The 21,840-nt window shown below is 33.3% G+C and overlaps 2 protein-coding genes across 2 annotated transcripts; one reads left to right on the forward strand and one right to left on the reverse strand.

The window, feature by feature from the left end:
- Window positions 1-224: 224 nt before the first annotated feature.
- Window positions 225-14,832, reverse strand: LOC126815419 (protein arginine N-methyltransferase 7). The gene is made up of 14 exons (XM_050541050.2): window positions 14,628-14,832; window positions 14,210-14,246; window positions 13,404-13,553; window positions 13,046-13,154; window positions 10,437-10,549; window positions 8,559-8,791; window positions 7,930-8,113; window positions 7,009-7,139; window positions 6,374-6,500; window positions 5,943-6,026; window positions 4,797-4,934; window positions 3,960-4,196; window positions 3,146-3,306; window positions 225-2,037 (listed from the first exon to the last, which is right to left on the reverse strand). The coding sequence occupies exons 1-14, from the start codon at window positions 14,783-14,785 to the stop codon at window positions 1,794-1,796; spliced, it is 2,106 nt and encodes a 701-aa protein (XP_050397007.1). The 5' UTR covers window positions 14,786-14,832; the 3' UTR covers window positions 225-1,793.
- A 930-nt stretch (window positions 14,833-15,762) lies between these two features.
- LOC126816010 (uncharacterized) lies at window positions 15,763-20,846 on the forward strand. The gene is made up of 6 exons (XM_050542139.2): window positions 15,763-15,868; window positions 18,178-18,354; window positions 18,832-18,905; window positions 19,287-19,477; window positions 19,856-19,973; window positions 20,526-20,846. The coding sequence occupies exons 2-6, from the start codon at window positions 18,183-18,185 to the stop codon at window positions 20,703-20,705; spliced, it is 735 nt and encodes a 244-aa protein (XP_050398096.1). The 5' UTR covers window positions 15,763-15,868; window positions 18,178-18,182; the 3' UTR covers window positions 20,706-20,846.
- The last annotated feature ends 994 nt before the right edge of the window (window positions 20,847-21,840 follow it).

Genomic DNA, 21,840 nt, shown 5'->3' on the forward strand with positions numbered 1-21,840 from the left:
AAAAAACCCCAAAATAATATGCGATCTTTGTGGTCTGCTCAGATGACTTAGCTGCTATGAGTGTATGTTTCATTGCCTGCCAAGCTATCTTATCCAATATTTTCTCTGTGATATCACTCCTGTCAAAGTGAAACCAACAAATAAACCAATATGTTATCACTACAATTTTTGTTAGTCTGCAAAATAATTATGGTAGAAATATGATATAAATATAATAACAAGAGTTTTACATGTATTATTTATCTAATAATAACAGCCATTTAATGTAACAATAATCGATCTTGGTCCATATGAAACACAACAATAAGAGATATAATTGAGCTGCAATTGCAATGTTGACAGTAATTACTAGATCATGAAGGCTTTATGTAATGTCCATCTGTAAAGAAGGCTATGGGTATATGTATTGGACTGTTAAATTGGTGCCACAATCAAGCTAACTAGAGTTAATAAGGGAGTTATTTGCACATGAATATTCAGTGTTTCTTAACGACTTCTTCACATGCTATTATTTTTAGAATTTTGAAAATGTGAATTGTGTTAAATGATTAATACCTTTCATGTGGTATGATGATAATATACAGAGGTAAGTCGGTGTTAATCTAGAGCTTGGTTCACACTGTTAAATTTAGGTTGTCTGATTTGCTGACTAAAAATCGATAAGTCTAAACACTGAAGTTGCAGTCAATAACAGTTCTTTACAAAGTAAAAAATGCGCTTATGTCCGTATCACTATAGGAAATTGGATCAGATTTGAAACCTAAGAAAATGACAGTGTAAACCCAGAATTAGTCTCTTATCCAGATTCCAAGAGACAGACTGAATAGTAGGAGTCTGCAAATGCTAAAAACACTTCTAATCTTCACAAGAATGGAATATATTATAATAATGAGCATGATACCACATTTCATAGATCTTTAAGAACATAGTCAAGGTCATGTAATGTGGTTTTACATAATAACAGGTTCATTGTACCTGGTTAAACAGACAACCTGTCTAAACTGACCTGTTTATTTGGTCCCATGTATTAGACAGACTACACATATAATATATAAGTTTAGCTAAAACAAGTATGAGCAGATTACGGCCCAGGAACTGAGCATGACATTTTTGCTATAATCTTGGAATTGTGATATCATATCAAAAATGGAATTCTGTCAATCGATGTGTAATTTTATAAGGAACAAGAATGCCAAATTTCATGTCAATCATATTTAAATTGACAGAGTTTTAGGCCTTTTTCAAAGATTGTTGCCCCTAAACACAAGAAAAGGAAGATGAGAACTCTTGGGGCCCAGTTCCAGGTCCAAATACAAATGAATAACTGGTTATCACTGACAGGTATCATGCAGGTAATAAAGGAATCTAATTTTTTTTCTACAAATATGAAAAACATCAATGATATGTAATATTACAACTACAATTTTGATTATTTGTATTCAAGTTGGTTTTAAAAAATTCTTATAAAAGTTTGACATAACTGACACTTAATTCTAAAAAGAAGAAAAATGCATAGTAACTCTAGAATACCTGATTATATATATGTGAATATGGTGCAGAACTAATCTGTAAGTTTTAATTCTAATGGTTTTCCTCAGGGCTCATGTTTCATAACTATTCTCTTCATTGTTATACCAGAATTGTTAAAAACAATTATAATAATATCTTTATTGTGCAAATTAATGTACATGTAAATAATTTCATTTGTAGGTTTGTAATGCCCATAATATTAGTTTGAAACAAGAACCCTGGAATTATTTTGTCATTTTAAAAACGCTTCATGTTTGAATACATCAGGATATGGTTGTAGGGAATTTTAAGTCCAACTCTCCTGTTTTAGGAGTAAATGAAAATATCACATCCAAGCACTGGCCCTCTGTTATTGACATGGGTTTGTTGTAAAGATGAACACCTTGTTGACAGAAATAATCCCACTTGATACAAGTATCATTAATTAATAACGGTCCGTTAGATATGACTAGGTCTTCATCAAACATATATTCTGTCCATAAAGCTACACCATTAATGCTACCAGACCTATTAAAAACAAAATTCAATATAATTAAGTAAAAAATCTGTAAATAGGCGAAAAGCCTTCCCAGATTTCTGTTAGGAAGCTACGAGTTTCATTCTATTCGAACTCTTCAGACTTGATTGAGGATGTGTAGTTGCTCTCTATACATAATTGGTGGGAACCGTAGCACATGTGACGTCACAAGTGGACCGGAATCGATCTTTAACACCAAAGTCGATTATTTCAAACAGTGTGCAAAGATGTTCGGCTGAAAAATTGCCGTCTTGATTGTGAATATTTGACTGATGCTCTGTTTCACAGTGGTTTCCAAGAGATCTACTTAGTGTTTGGTTTTCCAGTGTTGAGTAAGATTGTCCAAAGACGTGCTTCATTTTCGAAAGCAGGAATAGCAGTGAGCGTCCCTATGCGATTTCATGGGAGATCTCTAAGGCTAATTGATGGATGCGAATTCAAAAAATAAGGGAGTACACAAATAGCTAACAGAATTTTAAGAAAATAGTGCAAAAGGGTCAGAGCGGAAATACACTTCAATTTAAAAGGACATACGAGTAGAAATGTTATGATTAAAATTATAGAGCTTTTTAAGACTGACCCAGACAATGGCAAAAATGATGCCATCAGAAAACCCAATGAATTCAAATCGATTCACCCTTTAAGAACATTCGCACCGGATGGCATTAACGATAATATATAGTCCCGAAGGGTCTCCCACTTTATTGTTTACTCAATATAATTAACATACAGGAATTTTTAAAAACACTAGTTGCTAGGAAATAAAACGCATGCCGAAAACATCAAACGAGAGTGACCACATTAAAATGTATACTTTAAAATAACAAAAGCCCCATAAGTGGATTGCATTAAGCTTTCAATATATTTCTCTGTGGTCGAGAAAATGTCTACATTTGTCTGATATTGAACCTAACAATTATATCTTAAAACCAAAGGGTTCATAACATACTAGCTGATGCCTGTCCCAGAAAATGGTTTGAAAAATCAAGGTCTATGACTATTTTTTACCTAATACCTGTTTATTGTGAGAATAAATTTACCGGTAAATGCTTTTAGAGGTCAAAGAGAAAAAAATAAGATTAATATTTTCTGACATACTTGGTACAGATTAGTGTTGAAGTTGTTGATATTGGTTTCATTTCTGTGACTTGCTTTGACCAATCAAACTGAGCAACAATACCAGTTGATGTTATAGGTGTACCTGGATATTCCCATAATGGCTGGGGTTCTACATTAGAATCTGATTTATCTGCTGACTTCTAAAACACAGAGAGAGCGAAAAATGGGATTAATTGCTTATTCATCAAAACTACATCATTTTGGAGGTAATGCATAATATTTTTTTATTATAATTAATTCACATATGTGTAGACTTTATCGATGTAATTTTAAAATATAATTTTATGAAGAAGACAATTAAATGATGTTTCGGCATGATGAACTATTGTTATCATTTTCTATCGTATAAACAAAGACACATGATTATTGAGGAATATTACTGAAGATGACAACGACTTCTGGTGACCTAATTCTATTAACCCAAACTAAAAATGTTTGACGGTCAAAATTATGAAACTGCATCCCTGTTGATGAGCTCTTTTCACAGTGGAGTTTAACCAGCAAACACAAAGAAACTCTACAAAGGCAGGCAGTTCTACTCTTTAACACACAATAATGGCTTAGATGAGGTACCTAAGATCTGCAATGCTCTTGCTTTAGACCATTTCCCCTCCCCTTGCCCATCCTTTCTAAAATAAGTAAAGGCAAACAAAATGCTAGAAACCCCATACAATAAACCTTTGTTTGTAACAGTTTAAGATTTTGAAACCTAGTAGTCTACTTTGATGAACATTTTGTGAAATATACTTAATTAATAATTATATAAATACCAAAAATAACCTATAAAACGTACCTGAATGACTTGATCAAATACGTCTAAATTAAATCCTTCACAATTTTTGACAGGTGCTCGGATTTTCCACAAATCACGGAATTGAACACCAATGGCCTTTATAGACATTTTATGAGGTAATATGGGTACATCAGTTACCATAAATCGCTTAAGTTCGCACACAGCATACCAAAAATACAAGGTGTCCCATGGCAAAACCGAGGACATAAAAAATGGCTCTCCAATAACTAAATTTATCTGTAATATATATTTTTGTGTAAATTATTAATTGAAATTCATCACTAAATGATTTGATTTATTTTACTACAAACAAATTACTAGGATCAATAAAATATTTCCTGTATTTTAAGAGAGAGAGAGAGAAAAGGGGTTTAATGTCCACTCAAAACGAACTAGGTCATTTCAGGATGAACATATGGTTCAGTTTTATTGCAATAATTTGCTTGCCCTTAGGAAACTGGAGTACCTGGAAATAGCACACAAGGTTTGACAAGGTGACCAAGGTACAAGCAGAGAATCAAAACCACGCCAATTAACTCAATGACAAGACCTTATGATCTAAAGTGCACACATTCAACCATTTGGCCACCCAACTCCCTTTGTGCTTTGTAAAGCCAAAATCCAAGTAAAAACTTTCTTAAACTGGTACTAAAATATAATATTCTAAAACAAAAACTGTATGACATATATTACTTTACAGTGGCATTTTGGATTTTACAATTGTACAAATTATTTGGAGACTTTTCATCCATATTTTATGCTTTGCAATAATAACCTAATATTTTAGAGTAATTGTCATTTCTACATAGAAAACTTTAAAAAAAAATTTTTTTTTACCTTCAATTCCTGAAAATCTTCAGCTGTCAAATCTTCTAGCTTTTTGGTCAATACTGTAATTTTATCACCCAGTCGATTGTAATTAATATATGATTTTAATACTCTCTCACACATGGGATTCGATTCAAGAGCAAACACCTGCAAAATAATTCATTAGAATACCATTAAAGTATTTCAACAAGAAAAGTCCCAAAGAAATCAAGATTAATATTAACTTTTCTAATAGTCAATAGCTGACTAACATCAAAAGTACCAGTATGTAAAATTATATATTATACATAAATTCAATTTCAAGGGACAACCATTAAAGTGTGCAAAACGTTCAAACTTCAAACAAGTCAAGAATGGCAAACTGTTATACCAGTCAATAACTGACTACCATTTTGAGTACCAGTATGAAAAATCATAATTACCGGGTAGTATATAAATTCCATCCAAAAAGGCAGCCATTAAAGTGTGCAAAATTTTCAAAGAAATCAGGAATGGCATTAACTGTTCTAATAGTCAATAGCTGACTACCATCATGAGTACCGATGTGTATATTTATAATACATACATTCAATTTCAAGAGACAACCATTAAAATGTGCAAAACAAAAACCTAAAATTTAGATGAATAACCCAAATAGGTTTTCCTGGTGGTCAGTTCAAAACATTGATCAGTTTATAAATGATTACTAGACATGGTTAAAAGAGGGTTACATTACTCAATTAAGTTAATATATTGTTCTTTTGTATGAGTGACAATTGGAATGATCATTTAACACTTTAACTTAGGAATGTAAGTAAACATGGCTATCCAGACACTTGAGAATAGCATGAACTTTGGGAATTTTACCAACATTGTTACATGTATTGGTAATTTACATTTATATTTCTTGTGGCATATAGCAGATCATGCCATCTTACTAGTATTACACAATGTTTTGGGATATATTCCTTCTTATTGTTAGTTTTCATTTTTGAGTTAATCTATGTCACTAGAGGCCCAATGGACACTTACGGCTAGCCTCCCGTCCATTCATTAATTTGATGCATATTGTGTCTTGTCCATAAATTTGTCTTATAAATTGCTCAATATTTCATAAAAATTGTGTTAATATTTTAAACAGGTTTTCAGTAGGAAACAAAAGAAAACAGAAATTACCTTTTTAGCACCTAACTGGGCAGCTATTAATGACAACAGACTTCCATCACTTATACACAAACATACAGAACTAGGAGAAAGATTCTGAAAATTAAACAAATTTCAAAAATGATATTAATATATCTGTAGAGAGATGATATGTGTTGTAATAATTTAAGACTGACATATATAGTCATTTTTACAGTCCTGTATTGTGTTGACAAGCTTTTAAAGTCAAAATACGATAGGAAATATAAATTCTATATAGAACTTTGTCCTATATCACCATTCACAAGATTTCTTAAATCTGAACATAAATGGGAGATAACTCTGAAGTTGTGATGGTTCTCCTTTACCCTTTACCTCGAAATAAACAATCTTGTAGAGCATTCAAAAGGAAAGATGGATGGACTAGTGGGGTGTATAAAAAATCTGTTTATCAAAACAAGTACCTTTTTTAATGCTGATATGAAAACCTGATTTCTTTTGACATCATTCATCATGCCTATTCTTGTTCGACTAATAGTCGTATGAATTCCACATTCACATAGAGGTCTCTCCAATGGAGCTGGAGTTGTACTAAAATAGATGAAACGCAAATCATATCTAATGTACTATTTATTCCACAAATACCTATTTGTTGTATCTATGTTAAGGCAAACTTAAGCTATGTATACACAACATGTCAAAAAAAGAAATAGAATTTAATTAATAAATCAAACGATACTTACGTATTAAGTTGAAGTTTGATTATGATTTTTCAACACCATATTAACATTAGAGATCAAGTGATGCAATCTCACGGAATCTCATAATGTTAATATTGGGTGTTGAAAAATAGGATTTAATATCTGGTCAACACAAGACTTTGGCCATAGTGAGACAAAAGGTGAGGTAAATTTTTACCTGGTCAGTTACATTTCCATTTGTCAATGGTTCTTTTATTTGTACACAGGTGGAGCACAGTTTTTTCTACCATGAAAACGACCATAAAAATTGTACAAATCTTGAATTTGGTGAAAAAACAATAATACAAATTAACATTTGTCAAAATAAAAAGATGTATTAAAACTATAAGTAAACTTACTCATGACTATCAACCACTTCAAACCAGAGACTATATTCATCATGACTACTGAGTATTTTTATATTCTGATTAACATCAACAGACAATGGTAAACTAGGATAATATATAGCCTGCATCCAATGATCTCGCCACTGAAATACACAAATATATTAAACAGGATTGATCACAGTTCTTCTCTTTGGCCTGTAGAATTGATACATTGATCAAGCAGAAATTATCTATCTTTCAGTCTTTCACATAATCAAGTTTCAGTTTAGGACTAAAAGAGCTGCATCATGATTTACTTTCACATGCATTATGCTAATTTCTAAACATCTGAAGATCTTGAGTATAATTAGATCATCTGTTTAACTGTATTAATCAGGCTTTATATGATAATTATAATAACCAGAAAAAATAACTTATATAGACTCACAATGAAATAAACAAGTTTATACACTGTTAAAACCATGCCACTGTTATATTGCTCCTAAGTTGCAAATTAACGAAAACACTCATCTTGTATTTGTCATATACGAATGTTGGCTATGTTAAAATTTCGACATTATAAAGTGAGCTTCTCTTGCAATATCTCAAAAGATAAAATGTTGTTTGGACAACAAATATATTTTCCTGGTAGTTTGAATATATTTTCCAATCAATGATTATGTATTTAGGCTTGCTAATGTGAAGAAAATATATGTTTAAAGATAGACTCTGAAATGAATCTCTTAATATTCAACTCTTATGATGACATAGTCTTCTTTGAGCAGCATTTAGCAATGACACACGTAATAAATACAAAAAACATAATATGGAACACATTTACTATTTTAATTAACCTTAAACAAAACGTTGCTTTAATTAAAATAGTAATGTGTGGTAAAAAAAAGACCTCAATGAACTTTATGAACTATTATAAAATAGAGTTTTATTTATTACCTGTAAATTATGACTATCTGGGTGTGCCCAATGCGGGGCACAGCTTAAGATAATCTCCCCTTGTGGATCCATTTCTATATCCCACCACATAAACACAGCATCAACAGTTCCTTTATTTAATGATTTAACAATAACTGTTGAAGCATCATCTTCTGGTATTCCATCTTTACTATTAAAATCAAACCTCAAAGACAAAATAAAATACAAAGATAATCATGCAGAATAAATTAGGTTTACACTTTACAGAGCCAAGATCAAATCTATACTATTTTATTTTTATCAACTGTTATAAAGTTGACTATAAAAGTTTGCTCTGATGCCTTGAAAAAAGGACATATAAACAGGTAATCTTTTCATTGAAATGTCACCATAGACTGTCTGCTGGCCACAATTCTCTGTGTGCATTCTAAAGATAACAGGAATTGTTTAGTGGATAATGAGAAAGATCTTTATCAAAATTCATTATTTTTCAATCAAGAATCCCAGAGTGTTTACTTCTGAATTTATGTACAAACCCATGAAATCTTGTAAAAATATTGTATACTGGCTGGATGAATTCTATATGAAATTTTTAAACATTTTGTTGGATTATTCAGTGGAGATTAAGACCATAATGATATTAAAATTACCTGAATATTTGTACAGGTTGAGATATAGATGTAAATAATGAGGGATCAATTTGGTCTAACTGCACATCATGTAAAGATGCTGCTCCACTGCACCTACTACTGGCTGTAGGAGGGGAGACTACTCTAGTTTCTGTTGTCTTCAATGGCTGTACCACATTCCAGCGTCTAATAAATTCAGATGAAACTAACTGCACATACATATTGGCTGCTCTAGGTACTACTAGACAGTTTTTCTGTAAAATATTGAAAAAGTTTTGTTATTTCTGTAAATAGACAATAATATTAAAAGTAAGGCATGACTTTAGTACAGCATCTACATTATATAGTGAAATGAAGTGCGGTCATCCTAATGTTCTGCTCCACCTAGGCTAATGAAGATGGGCATACACCATACAGTGTGCTTAAAGGGAAATTTTGCACAACAGCAGCACTATGCCTACTCTTATTTCGAATTCCAACAATCTGATTAAAACACAGATCCTATTTCGTTTCACTTTTTACAGTTCAAAATTTCGTTTTACTTGTCTTTACTACACTAGAATCTGGAAGAGTTGTTATATAACCTGTGTTCTGGATGATGTGACGTCAGAGGGTCAAAACCAACTCGTATAACCTCTTATGCAACCTTCCACTACAACCAGTCAGATCTTCATGTAGTAGAGGCCATCGAAAGTATAAAATGAAACGAAATATAGATCTGTATTTTAATCAGATTGGAATTCCAACTGTTAAGGGTTCTTTTATGTGCACGCCAATCTTCCCATCCGAATGAATAGACACTGTTCCATGTCAGGCCCTCCGTCCTGACAAGAGGAAACCATTCCGGAGAATCCAGAGAAACTTTCTCAGGCATCACCAGGAGTGAACCCAAGACCTTCTGGTTAGCAAACCAGAGCCTTACTCACTGAGCCACACGATAATAGTAATTTAAAGATGGGTAGAGGGATACAGGGATTCAACACTCAGACTGAGAATTGAACATGTGATTGTGGTGTCATAGATTTAGCAGGTAAGCTTGTTTCAATCATATTGTAGTGTTATAGATTAAACATGCATTATGCAAGAGCTAAATCTGATTATTGCAAGTCTTAATTTAGGCTTCAGATGTTATAGAAATTATAAATTAGATCTTTATTTAAACAACAAGATCAAAATCAACTCTGTAGACCCACGGATGGCTCGGCTACAGCTCGGATTTAAATAGGATTTCACTAATTGATTAAATCAGATAAGGGGTAACCTGATGAAAATACATCAGTTAGATCGAGGCTAAATGATAGAGTGTACTTAGCGAGGCTGCTGTAAAGCGTTTTCGTATGCCATTGAAAACTTTACTTGATAATCGAGATATGTAGGTGGAGTTAACGCCTGTCAATCAAACCATCGGCGAAGGTGAAGACACATTTCGCTACCATTTCTAGGCAAATATTACAACGATGATAACTATGTTCAGAATAAAGTAATTTGACTGAATTTTTCAATATATTCTTCTTTCATCATCTACTTTTGAACTGTTATAGCAAGAATGGCCAACTCTCTATAAAAATCTCCCATAATGTATCTTTAATAAGCAGGCCATTCAGAATGAACAGTAAGTTTGTTAAATGCTTTCACAAGAACAAATGAAATGGGGTTTAATTTCCTACTTATTTGCACCAACCATCACCAGAATAAATAATACTACTGACAATAATGTATTAATTTATTATAATTTTGAATGAAAATCGATTGTGATAAACAGGAATTGATTATCAGGATTAGTCACACCATAAATGCTGATTACGTCCACAAAACAATTTTTTAATATTTTTAGGCTACAGGTGTATGCTACACATTTCTAGTAAGATGTCTGATCATTAATTAAAAATAAAATCTAACCTCCAATAATTGTTTATGAGCATGATTGTACGTTCCAATTGCACCTTCTCCAATTAATTCTGTATCTAAAACTTCTGTAACTAGAATATTAGCTCGCTCTTCCATATCTTTACCTAAACATACACATAAGGTAATCATCTAAGTAAGTTCAATATCACTTAAATAACACCACTCGTAGCCAGGGCTGTCGGTAATTTTTCACAGATGATTAGCAGCACTGCTAATCAAAAAGTCCAATTTTGCCAAATTTGATTAGCAACTTTAAAAATTGATTAGCAGTTTTTCAGTTTCAAATCAACATAAAACACCTAAATAACAAGATTATTTTAATTTTAATTGATAGCAAATGATTAGATTTCATTCTTAAGATTTTTTTTAGAATGTTAGCACTTCTACAGCTAGCTGTGAACATTTCTGAATGAATGTAGACTTTTGTTAGGCCTTATGTCTGAAGCCAATTCTTGGCAGTGGCTTCTTATTTCTTCGATAGAAAACAATTTCGTCTGCTTTTTATCGTGTGTTATTATTTTTGTTCAATCGGAAGCACGCGGTATTTTACGAATAATTTCGATTAACTAGACGCACGCGATATAAACAATAATAGTTTACGGGAATTCTTACTTTGATTTCTCACTTTACAATACGTTTACACGTATTTATTTTTTATATTTTATTTACAATACGTGGGGGATACACTGAATTTATTTTTTTTCAAATTGAATACTGATATAATTACTCGAAATTGACATGTCTCGCAACGTAAGTGGTACTACTTGATTCCCTATTTCCGGTTTAATAGTCCCGATTCATAGAGTTATGTCCCTGTATTATATAGTATCATGAATTGAGTCTGGGTAGTTCGAGAAGAAAATGTCACACGGAGAATTCCGTTTTGTTTATAAAATTTATTTGATATTTTATACGCGTTGAAAGTGTTGAGAAATGTGGATAAATCTTTGTGTCAATATCCAAAATGACAGGCATATTATTGATTCGCAGTTACTGCGAATCAAAAACGTTAGATTTTAATTTTTGATTAGCAACGGACAAAATATGTATCGCAAATTGCGCTGCGATACTGGTTGTCGGCAGCCCTGCTCGTAGCCCGGAAGGCAGTGCTAAGATTTCTGGAGATGTTTTGCTTGACCTTTTATAAGATGTATGGGAGAAAGAAGTGGTACTATAAGAGTAGTAGATGGATTACATTGTGAAGCTTCCAAAATAATGAAACTTTACTTGGAATTCATGTTCTTTCAATATCAAGCAAAATATTCAGCTGTGCTATACTGGAGAAAATCAAACTTGTTTTGAGGTGGCCAAGAGTGATTTAAGGGTGATTAATGACAACCAGTTATTCTGACTTGCACAGATATACAGCTTTTTTAAAATAATTTTTAAAAAATGAAAAAACATTGCAGCCTCATAGAAAATATTTAAAATATACATAAACAAGCCAATGGTGAGGCTGATTTCCCCCACCGAAATCCCAAAAGAAACAGTTGACAAATATTATTTAATTTCACATTTATCTTTTTCCAAAGTATTGAGTAATCAAACTGATTATCTATACTTAGTCTAAGCATAAAATGTTCACAATCAAACTCAGTCAGGTTTTGAAATACCTGGTAGTGAAACTATACACTATAAGTTTCAACGTTCTCCATCAGTTAGAATCAAAGTTATCTTGTCCCAAAGCATCAACCAATGAAATTGCTTAGCTTTAACGGGAAATATTAATCATTGAACTCAGTCAAGACAAACGCCTAATGAACATTTATACCTTAATTAAAAGCATAGCTGTTGCCTTCCAAAGTCTAAGCAGAAATTCTCATCATCGAACTTAATCAATGTATTGATATAAATAATGAATCTATACTCGGCCTTTCATCACTCCCACCCAATCAGAGCCAAAAATATTGTGTTCCAAAGTCTCAACCAATCAAAATTGCTTATCTCTGCTTAGCCTTAGTGGATAATGCGCATGATCGAACTATAGACACCTACACCAATTTTGAACATTCTACCTCAGTTAAAAGGAGAGTTATTGTGTTCGAAAGTCACGACCATTCAGATTGAAGTCTCTACTTTGCCTAAGTAGAAAATGCTCAGCATCAAACTTTGTTAAGGTATTGATGTAATAAAACTATACACCAAGTTTCACCACTATCACCCAATTAGAAACAAACTTATCAAGCTCCAAGTCTTGACAAATCGAATTGTTTATTGCTCTGCTTACCCTGAGCCGAAAATGCTCATTATAAAACTTAGTCACAGCTATTATACCCATCTTGTTTCATCTTTAAATTTGGTAAAAACTTTCATCTTCGAACTCCATCAAGACATTCACCTAAGAAACACCTACACCATGTTTGAACATTCTAGCTCAATTAGAAGGAAAGTTATTGTGTCCCAAAGAGTTTGACAGACAGACAGACAGGAGGACAGACAGATGGACAGTTCCATTTTAATAGTCCCCTGCTTTCTTTGAAAGGTGGGGGACAATAAACAACTAATAACGGTAATATAAGTATTCGGTATAGGTTGTTCTTGAAATCATCACAACGATCTGATTCATCTACAAAATTTTAAAAGACATGTCTGTAACTTACCTGGGCCTGATTTCAACTCTGTTGAGCGTTTTGGAATCAGTTGAATTTTTTCTTCAAAGCCATTTTTCTTCATAATCTGTTCAGCACATTTTGCCATTGGCTCAAAAGCCTTCAAAAGATTATTCAAATATTCTATGTAGAAATAACTGACTGAGGTCATGCAAAATGTGCAAATATAATTCACAGGTCAGCAAAAAATAATTGCTGATCAACAGTAATTATCAATAAAAAATGAATAAAAAATTACAAGTACACAATTAGCAATAAAAAATTAATGAAAAATTACAAGTACACAATTTTCAAAAAAAATAAAAAATAAACATAATTTGAAAAGAACACAAATAGAGTACGTTTTTACCTCACACGCTGTAATTTGATCTGCTCCTGATTGTGCTGCCATCATAGACAATAAACCAGTTCCTGTACCAATATCTAAAACTTTAGCTTTTTCTCCACGACTGTGAATTATCTCTATAGCTTTCTTTACACCCAAATAATATTTCTCATTCTAAAAATAACAAATCCTTTAATATCAATAATTTCATATATTATACAATTAAACTAAATGAGGGCACAGAAATCGACGTACTGAGTACTGGTGATACATCTTAGATTTTCACACAGCCCATCCTAAGTCTACAGCATACTGGTAAAATGGAAAATTGCTGTCCCCTTGTACCTTCACTATACAGCCTTAAATTGGGGGCATCTTACAGGAATCAGTGTATGCTTAATAAAATAACATTGAAGTCAAGCCATTTTACATGCTATTAACTGTCGTAAAAGGCTTGAAGCTAAGATACATGTATCTCAGGAGCTGACCACCATTTTTTTTGCGAACACCTATGCCATACCCGAACACTTGTTTGTTGCATGCGAGATGCATATAGTAAGTGATACTGTGATGAACTGATTTTATTACAGGTGGCTAGGAATATATAGTAAAAATAAATTCCATGGCAGTACAGTCTAAATGGGAGTGTATGCAAACCCTACATGAAAATATATAGACACAATTCTAAATTTGTTGGGAGATAGGCCTATGAATGAAAATGGAGTTACTTCAGAATATGTAGAATACATCCCTTTTTTTTTCAGAGCTAACTTGTGTGTTGCACTATGCAATATAAATGTGAGTGACCAAGGGTGAAGGAAATCACTTACCCTTTCTTTATCATGAAGCATATCAGCATAGGCAGATCTGGAAGACAAAATTATATACCGGTAGTGATTGCAATTCTGTTTAAAATGTTTTTAAAAAATCAGGTTTCCTAATTTCTAACCTTAGCTAACGGTAGTAGATCGATAGGATAAACTGTTCTGCCACTTATTTTCCGCTTTGGCTTTGCTTACATTGGTCATTGGAAAAAATAAAGCTATGGTTGGTGGGAATTCTTGTTGGCTACCCTAGTACTGATATTAAAATAAAAGGGCGGGGAGTTAAAACCAAGCTCGCCAATTATGCTGCTCGATAGGACTATACATCTATTTTATAACATTTTTTTTTTTTAAGAGAGAGAAAGTCAGTCGATACTTATGTATATATACTAATCAATGTTTCATTTTATTGTTTGTTGTTTACCTTGCGATTTCTTGATGGTAATCATACTGTTCATCTTGAAGAATCCACTCCATTTTGCCAGTTATTGGACAAAGTCGTGATGTAAACGTGCTCATTTTTAATGTTCTAATACACAAAAGTAAATTTGTTATTCCATATTTAATAAAACCAATGTTCATAATAAAAACATTTCATTTTGTTGCCCATATTATCATTGCATGGGGGCTGCCATCTTGAATAAAGATCAGATAACTCTGCATAAAAAATATTTAAAGTGCAAATTTCAGACAATTCGGACCTAAAGACAAATGAGAGAAAAAAACATTAATTAATTATTTTGTTCAAATTGTATTTGATTTGAAATTTTAAAAACTCAGATTTATGAAATTGTATATGTTACAAATAAATACCGGGGCGGTAACAAGGATATGTGAGTATAAAAAAGAGAGAAGAAAAAATGTATTGAATATACTGCGAAACAAAACATAGACATAATAAACAATACAAGAAAACAATGCGCATAAAAGATAGAAGATCTTATTCGCAACGTTGTAATCCAAATTCAGAATTAAAATTATGACAACTACATATAAGCGGTATTTACCGTAAATGTTTGTTTATTTCGATTTTATCTGGTTATCTATTTTTAATAATTACCGAGGAATACCACCATTTTTTAACGGTATCCGACAGTTTTATAAACAACTTCCCGCGTGGAATTAATAAAAGTTTGATGCTGGTTTTAGAAAGACGCGGGCTAGTAAATGTCTAATTAATAGTTTATATAACATTTAAGGAAGACCTGCAATAGGCAGATTTAGCTCTTGAATAATGCCCCTTTAACTACCACTTCCAATTCTTTGATTTGAATAATATTTAGTTTAGTATATTTCTACCAAGGGCACCTTTGATTGCATATATATAGAAATATATTTGGCTTTGTATTTTTGGAATATAATCTATTTTTGTTCGCATATATATGAATGTAACTGCTAAAGACGGGCTTAAATATAGTGACAAAGTATATATTTTACGATAAAGTACTGTAAAGGCCCAAATATATAAGAAAAGTCACGCATTGTTTTCAGGTCGCTGTCCAGAAACACTGTTAAATACCTTTGGCATATCTTATACTTTAAACGTGACATTTTCAACACTAACAGTTTAAAAGTTAAAAGCCATCAATAATTACTATTTCACTCAGAGCGTATATCGACACCAGAAACTGTAGCCATATTTATATATAAAGAATCTTTAGAAAGGTAAGTAAAACAATTTGAAAATATGAAAATCATATGTTTGAAACAAAAGTTTGTCATTACCAATTTTACATAAAATTAAAGGATTACTTCTTCTACAGATCACATTTATCAAGTTAACAAAGTTATTTTTTTTTTCTTGTACTTTTGAATTCATATCCAACGTTTAATTTTCCATGGGTAACATCGTTTACCGTTGTCAACATACGGAATATAACTATTTTGAGACTCGTGCGACGTCACCCTTTTGCTCTAAGCACTAAGGAAATTGTTACTCCACCGCCCACTATGTTACCGAACTGTTCGTAATCGGCTCAAATTAGCTGGATTTGCAGCAACAAGAATTGACCCATCAGACGACTTCTCATTTCCCGTGACCATTCGGTCGATTTTTTTAATTTTTTTAGGTGTTTAAGAGTATTCTCACGTGTTATCGCCGTGTTCTCATGTCGTACATTTAGAATTGCAAGATTAAAGCATAATTACAACCATCTTTTTATATAAAATTGATGCGTTTTCATTTTGTCTCAGATACTACCCAAATTAAAGTAAGATATTTTTCACGACCTCTCATTAAACGCAATGAAAAGCACTGAGTTGAAAGTTGAAAAGTGTATATTTAAGCAAAAGATGTTTGGTATAACTTTAGCATACTATTAATTCTCGTCAAATCGAAAAGATTTATTTGTTACCAACTTCTAAAGTGCCCACGACTCTTTAAATTAAGAATTAATACCGCATTAAGTTTTTTTTTTTTCTGACACATTATATTATAATAAATGCTGACTATTTTCCGAAAGGTTATTGAATAGGCCAATCTTATTGCAAGTTATCGCCATCTGAATTTCACATTGCTTTTTGTCGATGTCCTGCTGGGATCTTAATTTGTTTCTAATTGCGTAACACTATCGATCCCGTGTCACAGCTCTCAGAATACACAACTTCACGTTGTGATCACTATGGATTTCAATATGGGCCACTAAAAAATGGTCTCTCTCTCTCTCAACCAGCTCGCCCGGGGCCCGCTAAATGGAACTAATTTCAAGATTTCCACATTTTGTCGTAATGGTGTCTGGATCGATGTGTTCATAAAATCCCGCAAACTTACCATCAAACGAAAATACGTCAGAGGTAATAATTATTTGATTGGTTAAATTAATGCATCTTAATGTCCTTATATGGAAAAAAGCTGCGTACAAAACCATTCCTTACTGATAGACAGATTTTGGAAAAACAAGCTGTTTATAAATTTTATCAATACAGCATACCACATGTCTGTATCATTGCTATCACCATATCAGTATATTAGCCTGTGGGTGCCATCAATTATTTTTACATCTGTCTGTTAACGTCTGAACTTTAAGTACTTTAACTTATTTCCAAGTACAAACATCGATGCCAAAATGGTGTCTAATCAAATCTAAATATATTAATTACTGTCTAAAGAACACTTTGCAGCCGTTGTATTTGTTGAATTTAAATACCAGTAAATTAATCCGTATCTACGCGCTTCGTTCAGTGGTTCTCAACCTAATCATAGATACATATAAAGAAAAACACAGCTATGAACTTATCAGTAGACACCAGTGAAAACTCAATTGGAATCACGTGGTTTTTCGCATTTTCTTAGTGTGCCGTTCAAAATTTCGCGCGACACCGCGTTATTTGTTCTTCGGGCGTGTATCCATGGAATAAAAACTAATCCCAACCTATCCACTGTAATACCAATGTAAAGCGGCTTCCCGTATCAATATCAACGGTTGATATCGGTAAACGGCTTGGCTCGGTTAATTTTTATAAAAAAAAATGATCTGAACCTTGACATTTTTTTAAAAGTGAAATTGTAGGGTAGGCATACAATACAATACTTAACAGACCTAAAAATAATAAATAAAATAGAATAAAAATCCAAATAGAAATAGAAGACGGAATCAAATATTTATGCTGATAATATACAGTTGTTTTACTGAAAAGCTATCTTATCATACCTGAGTGTTTCACACGGAAAACTAAATAAAAAGTTACGCGACATAATAAATAAATTCTCGACTGTTGCTTACGAAACAGCGAACCAAGTAGATAGGTGACATGAGGTTTTACTTGAGTCTCATGTATCTAAGGACTCAAGCAAAACCCGTCACCGAGTCAGACCGCCTCCCCACAGCTCTATGATCAAGTAGACACTTTATGGAACTTGAATTGCAATTGCGATCGGATTATTCAAAACTGATCAATTCTCTTAATTCTTTTTTGAAAAGAACCACCTATACCCAGCTAAATTTTATACTTTTATGTGCTTTTGTTTGAACCAGGCAAAATGGCAAGTGGAATGCCAAGATCTATTAGACATATTTCCACCGGTGCCGGTGATGGTGTCTCCATCAATCTCAACTCACTGCTGCATATGGCACAACTCCTAGCATCTTCATCTATGTCTGCATCTTCATCTGCATCACAAATACGAGCTGTCGGATGCCACACTGGACGAGGTAATTATCTTATTTTTTGAAAAAAATGTTAGTTGTTTTTCACTGTTACTGCCCCAGTCTTAAGGTTTTCCAGTTACACGTCAACATTTCAGTGTGATGTCGTCACCCTTGTCCGTCAGTCGGCGCGTCAACTTGCGAACGCGGTCGAGGCTTCCCTCTTTAATGGTTTGTCTTTATGGTTTTTTTACCCTTACGGTTTCTGCAAACTTTATCATAATAATTAATGCTATTTCAATTGCTGTATTCACTGGAATATTTACCTTATCGGGTATTGACTGCAGATTTTTATACCAATTCGGATCGAAATAGAGTGGTGTCAAGTGGGTGTTTGGATGACTGAAAAGTGCCTGTCCTAAATACTATCCTTGGTTTCCACGATAGTGCTGCTAAACGAAATACCGAACGATTTGCCATATTATTTATGTCTTGACAGGATTTTACCTATAAAATTAAGATTCAGGTAATTTTCATTTGCAGTCTTTTCAACCTGTGCAATGCAAGCATCACCTGGGAGTTTGGTGTCGGGTTTTATTGATTTCGCTCAAAATGTTGTAAGTAAACTTTGGAATACTACTGAATTAAACAACCATACCCCCCCCCCCTTTGATTTGGATCATATAAAATATTGAATTGGGACTTGTTTACTAATCTCAACTTGTCTTACTGTGTTGACAGTGGAATACTAAATCGGTTATATCTCTACTCTGGTAAGCTATTTTATGTGTGAACTGGTAAAATAGATATATGACTGCGATGTGAGGCTGATGATTTTCTGGCAGAGCCTTTTGTAGACCAACTCACGACCGACTTCACAATTAAAGACCCCGCTCCCCACCCACCTTCCTCATGGGAAAAAGGGTCAATAAGATCCATCTGGAAATGTTATTGCTACCTTTAATTTCTGAATAATGTGATATCGTATTTTATTGTAGAATGCCAGATGTGAGCCACTGGGTAATTTAGAGATAAAGGTTGAATTAAGTGGTTTAACGAACAATGATAATATAGTGAAACATGGTTTACATGTACACCAACTTGGTGACCTATCTAATGGTTGTACTAGTACTGGTAGTCATTACAATCCATTAAATAGTCAACATGGAGCACCAAATAGTCAGATTAGGTAATTATAAACCGCTTAACGAATGATTTAATGCATTATCTTTAATACATGTACCTGTTAGCATTGAGGATGACAGTGATCTCACATCAATATCCCACAAGGCAAGCCCATGCCCCCACCCCTCCCCCACAATATTTCATTATTATTAGTATTATTATAGTATTAAAGAGGATAATGCTACATTTAGACATGGGAATGCAACAAAGTTAGAATGTGGCAATTGCCACTCGGAGCAACCTCAACGACCCGTTGCCAGATCAGCCGTGAGTCGTTCAGACAGTTAGAAGTAATATTTGGTGAACTTGAAAGTAATAAACAATTCGCGGACAGAAAGTATTTATACGCCAGTCTTTTTGAATACACGCTCTTATGTTTTAGACACGTCGGAGATCTAGGTAATGTTCGTGAAGATGGTTTTGGTAATATAAGAGCAATTCTCTCGGATTCTATGGCATCCTTGGTAGGACCGTATTCTATTAACGGTCGTGCTATGGTGGTAAGTATACTTTGGAATTAAACTAAATACTAAAGTCAACAACAGCATGTCGTTTCTGTTGCACCATAATCTGTTGATAATATATGAATGAACAAACTGTGAAAATGTGAACGCTGTATAAAGCGAGTTGTGTCAAAAAGTAAATAAACATGAGACCACCCTGGCGACTGCAGACTAGACATCACATGGCTATAGAACGAATTCTGGTATAATCTGTTCACACAGTTACTTTGCTAGTTAACAAACTATCGCCCAGGGCCCCTGAACAATATTTGAAAGTTACTCCAAGTTCCTTTAAAGGAACTAAACCCATAACTCTATTATTATCCATAATATTGGTTCATTTCAACAAATTTTGATGTTATCCTACCGTGAAAATATGGGCTTTTGGTATCCAATATTTAAGACACAATGAATATTATAAAATAAATTCCCTATGGTCCCTTGAAAAATATTTAAAATTACGTGGGTAATGGTAGCGGTATTCTATAACTGTTACTACAGCCAACGACAATATATGTGTACACAGACTATATGTTTTTGTTTCTTCAGCTACATGCTAATGAAGATGATTTAGGACGAGGTGGTAACAGTGGTAGTACTACGACTGGTAATGCTGGTGGTAGATTAGGTTGCTGTGTCATAGGCCATTCTGATGGTTCAAGATGGCAAGGTGCTAACAGACGACAAACAATAGCAGTTAGACAAGAGGACCTTTGGTCCAAAAAATAAAAACATTATAGACTCCGGTAGAATGGATATACCGTAGCAAAAATAGTATATAATTTTAACTAACATGAATTCATGGATACTTAATAATATTAAACATAGTGTATCTCTTATGTATTTCGGAAGTAAAGTTGTGCTGAAACACATGTTGCCTTTGATCACCACCATGACGAATACCATACTGTAGTCCATTTACTGAACAGAATAAGGGCCCCAGTGTTACACCGAATTACCCTGAAAACCATTGAAAACTAAAACATACGAATGTTTGAATGGGTTTACCCTATACTAAATATTAGATTGTCTGCAGTCTTTCTGTATATTATTAATACTTCGCTTCGTTTCATTTTGATTTCTCACCTAATCATAACTAAAAGCCAGTCAAATTAGAACATCGTCATAAGGTAACTAGTATTATCCTTAGTTACACTGATCAGAAAGATCCAATATAAGAACTGTGCCGTCTGAACTCGTCCATTATAGTACCTTAACATGCTGATATGCTGGATTTCTGAAATGTATACTATGGGCTCGAGTTAAATAATAAAAGGCGACATTATGGACCAACCGCCAATTCTGACTGTCGCCATGCAGTTATAAGCTAAACAACTCTTACAAAATTTTAGACAGTTATAAAATTATAAATGAAATGGAGTTTAACGTCCTACTGTTCTGCTCCTAACCTGGGCTAATGAAGACGGGCACACGCCATACAGTGTGTTATGAGGGAAATTTTGCCCGGACAGCGGCACTACGGCCTACTCTTATATCGAATTCCAACTGCCAAGGGATAAAATTATAAACAGTAAGCTGAATGTCATTACTTCAAATAGAGTAACGCTGAACTTTCTTTTGTGGTCAGACTGAAAACTAAATGACATTTACCTTACCGTGTTCACAAGCTTTCCGGACATGTTATCAAAGAATCCAATGCTTCACATCAAATTTAAAATTTAATAGCCTTCACGCCAAGTTTTTACAATAACCAGTAAAATGTTTGATTAAAGGGGGGGGGGGGGGCATAACTCTGGTTAGGGTTCGTCCTGTCGTGTACCAATACTTCACAACAAATTTGAAAACAAAATATCAAAGAAGGTAGCCTCTAAAAAATGAAAGGACAAATACCAATTCTGGACAT

This window comes from Patella vulgata, chromosome 3 (genome assembly GCF_932274485.2).
Source record: "Patella vulgata chromosome 3, xgPatVulg1.2, whole genome shotgun sequence".
Classification (NCBI taxonomy): Eukaryota; Metazoa; Mollusca; class Gastropoda; family Patellidae; genus Patella; species Patella vulgata.